Here is a 6,849-nt window from a genome sequence, read left to right on the forward strand (position 1 = left end):
AAAATCAATACCTATGTCATCAATAAGTTGTTTAAATTGCAAACTTTTGTAGTTTGATAATATACATAAAATATAATCTTATAGTTTATATAGTTAATAATATCTAATTGATATAAAATTTGATATGTGTATTAAAAACGTAAAGAACATACAATTCAGTGGTTAGATTTTAAAAATATGTAGTAATGTTAATGATATTGAGTAAGGTTGTAGCCTTAGGCTACAACCAATGTTGTAGCTCTAAAATTTGTCAAATTTTGTGTTAATCGGATATTATTATTTATTATATGATCTATAAGCTTATATTTTATGCATAATTTTAAACTATAAAATTTTGCAATTTAAACAATTTATTGATGACATAACTATTGATCTTTAATTTTCTAGAAATTTTGCAAGCATGAATGATATATGCAAAATATTCTTTTTTTACTTATCCTGTTTTTAGTTTTCCTATTTCTTACATCCAATTCTCATTTTAAAATATTGTATTTGTTTGTCTCTTGCCACATGACAATTTTTATATTTTGGTATTTATTTCTTTTCTTTGATGTCAAACTTTTCTTTCTTTCTTTTTTTTTTAATTCAATATTTCGCAAGTAATTTTTTGTAAAAAATAAGACAAATGAGAACCCTTTTTTTCTTTTTTTCTTTTTTTCTGGTTCCCTTTATTTATACTTCTTCATTTTGGCTTCTATTAATGCTTGTCTAGAAATTTCTTTCATTCATTTTTTTTTTTTTTGGCGCCTTTCTATTTAGAATGATGTTGTTTCAAAGTGTCCTATAAGTTTTACACAAAGTTTCTGTTTAAATTCATCTACATGCTAGGTCACCAAGTTATTGAATCTTTTGCTTCTCAAAAAAAAAAAAAAAAAAAAGTGATTGAATCTTTAAAAAGTTTTTATAAAATATGCCCACTACATTGAATATTTTCTTACGAAATCACATATTAAAAATTAAATCATTAATATGTCAAATTCTAGACTTTTATATATCTTTCATTCGCTATGCAGACGTGGACTCTATGAAACTCAAAGAGGAGAACGATCAACTGGTGGTGATCAAGAGAGTTGATCTTGCCGAATTGATTAGAACTCTAAGAAATAAGGTTACAAAATCACTTTAGAACAAACAACAAATTACCATATATTTATTTTGTTTTTTTATTAGTGAGATCGGTCTGTGCTTTCTAAAAAAAAAAAAAAAAAGATTGGTTTGTGGGTGCTGAATTTTTTTTTTTTTTAATTTATTTTCCAGTTCAAAGCAACATGATTTTGGTATGTGTTGGAGGTTTAGTGTCAAAATCCAAAAATTGGGATAATGAAAAATCATGACACTAAACCAAAAAAGAAAAAAAAAAAAAAATGAGTCTCATCGCACGTGTGAAGTGTGTGTGATGAGACTAGTATATATTACTAACTTATGACTTCAGATTTACAATGAGCTTTTTTTTTTTCTCAAAAAAAAAGAAAGATTTATAATGAGTTTTGAACCTATAATGAGTTTCAATTTGTTAGATAATTAGATAAGATTTGAACCTCTAATGTTAGTTTCATGATATTATTTATTACGATCAGGCTAAGTGTCGTAAGATAGAATTACACCCGAATTTTTTGCCACTGATGGTACTAAGTAAGCCTTACTTAGTCCCAACCAACAATTCAATATTCATACAAATGAATCAACCAATAATTTGTGTGAAGCTTAGAATGCACAACAACACACAAATTATAGGAGAACATTCTTAATTTTTTTTCACTTTACAACAATGTATGTACAAAAGATGTTAGGGCTTTCTTGCACAAAATATTTACTTGGGACATGCGTTAGTCATAAATGAGAGCTGAGATGGGAGATCTAAAGTGGCTCGAACGAAAAGGGAGAAGAAAAGGAGGAGAGTTCAATTTTGCAGAGAGAGAAAAACGAGTGGAACGTGATGTCACTAATTTGTGGCTCAATATAAAAATAAATGGTAATAATAAAATGATATGATAGAAAGCTAAGTAATCATGTAAAATATACACAGTTGTCAATAAGATATTGTTTGATGCAGGTCAATTTTAGATCATATTGTGTTAATTTTACATTTTTTTCTATTATGCTCATTGATGTGAGTGCTCTAATAAGGCTTACAAAAGATACATGAATACACCATTTTTCCACGCAACAGTGACAACACATTATCATTATGTTGTATTTCCCCCTCTAACCCTTGCTATTGACACCCCCTAACAGTTTTCAAGGTACTTGTAGGAAATAACTATCAATTTCAATCACTTGGGTAATTGCCCTTTTGCCCTTGGGCTTGCTACACCTATATGAGAACTAACTTTGGGACATAACTTCTTGATGTCTTGGAGCCTCTTCGCATTGCCAACACACTAAAAAGGCTAACAAACTTGGCAACCCAAACACATGCTTAACATCTTAGTCTTGAGTCTCTTGACCCATTACATAGGGACTAAATCTTGTCAATGCCACCTTCCAATCCAAATCTACATACATATATAGTCCACATCAGTAGATGCAAAGTCTTGCAAAATGCAAAAAACACCTCATTTTACACATTTTGAACAAAAAAATACTCACATCAATGGGTGTAAAAGTGTGCATAAATGCACAACTGCTATAGTATGCACGGTTACTATAGCTCTTGCATTTAATATTTTTTTTCTCTCTCCACCTCACTCTCTCTTTTTCTCTCTGGTCTGACTCTCCACCTCATTCGGGTTCCCTCTCTTTCCCAACGGCCACAGCAACTCAGTAAAGAAGAAGAAGACAAATATCCAACCACCAACCGAGCACAACCCAACCATCACCACCACAACCCAAACTCGCTAAAAAACCCATTCCAAATCCAAACCAAAATCAATAAAAACTAAATCCAACGGAAAACTCATATGAAAATTCCAATAGAAACCCACATAAAAAACCCAACAGAAATCAGTCAGATCTGTCGCCATTGCTGCCGTCAGATTTGCCTTGCTACCATCGCCAAATCCAACCCAAATGGACTTAGATTGACATGGGTTTGTGTTGAAGTGAAGTTTTTTGGTTTGTTTATGGAGTTTTCTGGTTTATTAATGGAGTTTTCCAGTGAAGAAAGGGGCGAAAGAAGACAACTTAACCGGTGAAGAAAGATGAGAGAAAGAAGAAAAAGAAAGAAAATTCACCTTGTGAGAGAAAGAGTGAGAAAGAATAGTGTTCAGAAAAGAAAAGAGAGAAAGTGGATTTGACTAATTTGTTGAAATAATAAAAAAAGAATATAAAATGATCATTTAAAGAAAAGAGTGTATAATAGATAAATTGATGTGGGAGTTTTGGATAGTGGCTGTATAAAATAGAAAAAGTGGATTTTTATGTTAAAATAGACAAGAAATTTTGCGCAGACTGATGCAATTACTCTAACAAGGCTAACAAACCTAGCAACCCAAGCACATGCCTAACAACTTGGTCTTCAGTCTCTTAACCCGTTGCATAGGGACTGAATCTTGTCAATGCCACCTTCCAATCCAAATCTACATACATATATAGCCCACATCAACATCACCACCAATATGCAATGCTTTGCCAAGCAAATCACAACTTAAAAGTCTTAAACCTGTCTAAGAGGGACAACATAACTTGATGTTATCCAAAACACCTTACTCAGCCCCCGACATGCCTTTCTCATGGTCAAGGTTTTGTGTGGTTAGTATGGGGGTAAGGTGTTATCTTATGCTGTCAATCATATACCCTTGATTAAGGGATTTGATATTAGGTCCCATATTAATTTGACTACAAATTACTTAATTAATCACTAGAACCACTAAAAATAAAGGGAATTCATCTACTAAAAGACTGAACCCTAGCTCGAATTAGTTTGACCCTAAGTTTATACTGAACTGTTTGCTCTCAAGTAGCAAGTACATATCTAGAAAAAAAAAAAGTATTTTGTGTATGTGTGGGCGAATACTTTCTCGTTGACAAATGATAGAAGAGATGCTATCCTGAATTTATTTAATGCCATAATTAATTTATATAGTTTAGTTAGATATTACTACCGATCATATTAATCTATGAAAAATTCTAGATAGATGTGGCTTGTTTCTTATTACGGTACCATAGTTCGGATGATAGAAGCCACAAGTTTTCTAGGTGATAATTTAAAAGAGATATGCAGTCATATGCTTGCTTTAAATCCCATCGTCATGAAAGAAAATGTAAAATAAATGGACCTACATGTCTTCTAGGAGAATTGATAGTGTCATTTTGTTAACTAAACTTGAAAATTGAATAGCTAGAAATAATATCTTCACAACAAATATGTAACGTTTCCAGCACAATCTCTCACAAAATGGATCCCACTATATAAAAAGAAGAGTACCGGTATAGAAGCAAGCATATTTGGTGTAAGAATAAGGTACTTAATTATTGGATTTAATGAAACGTAATGTGACGTAATGAATTCATCATCATATAAATTGCTTATAATTCATCAAAATAAATAAATAGATGCTTTTAATTTAGAAATGACTACCATTACCTCCTACCAAAAAAACAGTTCGAAATGACTTCCACTTAAAAACATAATAGCAATTCATGAAATGACATCTATTCAAATAATTTCCACAATAGCCTTATCTACAACATATAAATTGTGCTTATAAATCAAGTAAAACAAAACCTGAAACATTAAGTCATTATCTAATTAAGCAACATCAATACTTATCATTCATATCTTCGTTTTGACTATCGATGCCATGAGTAGACTAATGGGATGTGTTGTGTTTAGTACTTTATGAATTCATATCTTAATTCTATTTATTATATTCACTCCCAAAATTACAAAGGAAAGAGGGAGACACATAATAATCCATTGATTTTGTAGTTGTCAAACGTCGTTCTATTATTATTTTTATTTATTTATTTTTAAATGGTGTTTAACTCTTCCCCCAACCCCAAGAAAGAAGAAAAGTAAATGGAAGTTTATAAAGCCCTGTATGCATGAAACGATATGCGATAAAAACATTTTTTTTCCAAAATTTTCGATAACGTATTGTTTTATGTGACCATCTATATGTATGTAAATCACTTTATTAATTGAATTAGGAAAAATTATACTTTGAAAACTATCATCCTAATTATACTTCTCTCCCTTAATTTTAACGGCATTTAATATTGAAAAATTAATTTATCTCTCATCTTTTTTTTTGGGTATAAATGAATAAATTGGTGTTTTAACACTAAATTTCATTAAACTTGACACCAACCAAACAATAGAGAGATATTGAAACAGAGTTATAATTTTTAGTGTCAATCATGTATTTAAATAGTGATTAAAATTGATAGTTATTTAAATGAATTACATAAATGTTAAGTATATTATGTAACTAAATATACACATAAACTGATTTGAAAGAAATTTTTGGTTAGTTGGAAGAACTTTTCTTTCAACTGATTTGAAGGAAATTTTTGTTTAAATTGTGGTTTATTTATTTATTTATAAACTATTGATTTATCCTTTTTAAGACCAGCTCAAGCCTACTTATAAGGCCAAAGAAATGGCATTATTGACCACAGTTTAAGGATCCATATCAATTCCCATCTCACACCACAGAATCAAAACCAAACTTAACAACTAATTAATCCTTCTTCCTCTCTCTCTCTCTCTCTCTCTCTCGGCAGGACTCTTCCATAGTATTTTCATCATCACCCACCATTAATGGGGGAGTTACAACCACAATCTTCCACAACACCTCCACCACCACCACCACCTCGCCACTTATCTTCCCTTGTCCAACCTTCCCATCAAAGAAGGAACAAACACAAAATCAGAGTCCTAAAAGTCTTTCACTCTGTCTTTCGTTCCCTCCCAATTATAACACCCGCATGCAAAATGGGCTCTATCTCTATGCCAATAGGTTTACCTGATAGTCATCGAAACGGTGCTGGCTCACGAGTGACTGGCACTTTATTTGGTTACCGTAAAGGACGTGTAACTTTGTCCATACAAGAAAGCCCTAAGTATTTTCCTACGTTGCTGGTTGAGTTAGCCATGCAAACAAATGTGTTACAAAAGGAAATGAGTTCTGGGATGGTTAGGATTGCACTTGAATGTGAGAAGAAAGGTGACAAGGATAAGACTAGGATTTTAGACGAGCCCTTGTGGACCATGTATTGTAATGGGAAAAAGAGTGGTTATGGGGTTAAGAAAGAGACTTCAGAGGAGGATTTGAATGTGATGGAATTACTGAAGGCTGTGTCAATGGGTGCTGGTGTTCTTCCTGGGAATTCTGAGATTGAAGGGCCTGATGCTGATTTGGCTTACATGAGAGCCCATTTTCAACGTGTTGTGGGCTCGAGGGATTCAGAGACATTTTACATGTTAAGCCCAGATGGGAATAATGGGCCTGAGCTTAGTATTTTCTTCGTGCGGATTTGATTACTAAGATCGACTATTTCGTAACAACGGTAACAAACTAATGAGTGAATATCATATGATTCAAATTTTTTTTTTTTTTTATTTACAGTATTCACTAACTCAACCATTGGGTGAAGATGCAATCATCACCTCAAAACTCAACCATTGGGTTGGGTTCTTACATGGATGATTTGGTATATGTCTGTTAAGAGATATCTTTTTAGGTAGCTATATTTACAATGTTGACATCTTGTGGGGTTGGGGCCCATTTATACACAGAGAGAGAGAGAGAGAGAGAGAGAGAGAGGAATATGGGGTTAGGATAGGGAGAAAGAAATAATGGTTGATGAATTAGGACTCCCAATATGGGGAACTAAAAGAGACATTGTTGTTCTTTTGTTCATATATATAATTTATGTATAAGAATAGTTTACTCCTTGCTTCTT

General features: G+C 32.2%; 1 protein-coding gene across 1 annotated transcript; it reads left to right on the forward strand.

Moving 5' to 3' along the window:
- Positions 1-5,573: 5,573 nt before the first annotated feature.
- LOC112007283 (protein MIZU-KUSSEI 1) lies at positions 5,574-6,849 on the forward strand. Its single transcript, XM_024039616.2, has one exon. It carries the CDS (start codon positions 5,705-5,707, stop codon positions 6,422-6,424), a length of 720 nt encoding a protein of 239 aa, XP_023895384.1. The 5' UTR covers positions 5,574-5,704; the 3' UTR covers positions 6,425-6,849.

The sequence above is a fragment of the Quercus suber genome, unplaced genomic scaffold (assembly GCF_002906115.3).
Source record: "Quercus suber isolate HL8 unplaced genomic scaffold, Cork oak 2.0 scaffold_190, whole genome shotgun sequence".
Lineage (NCBI taxonomy): Eukaryota > Viridiplantae > Streptophyta > Magnoliopsida > Fagales > Fagaceae > Quercus > Quercus suber.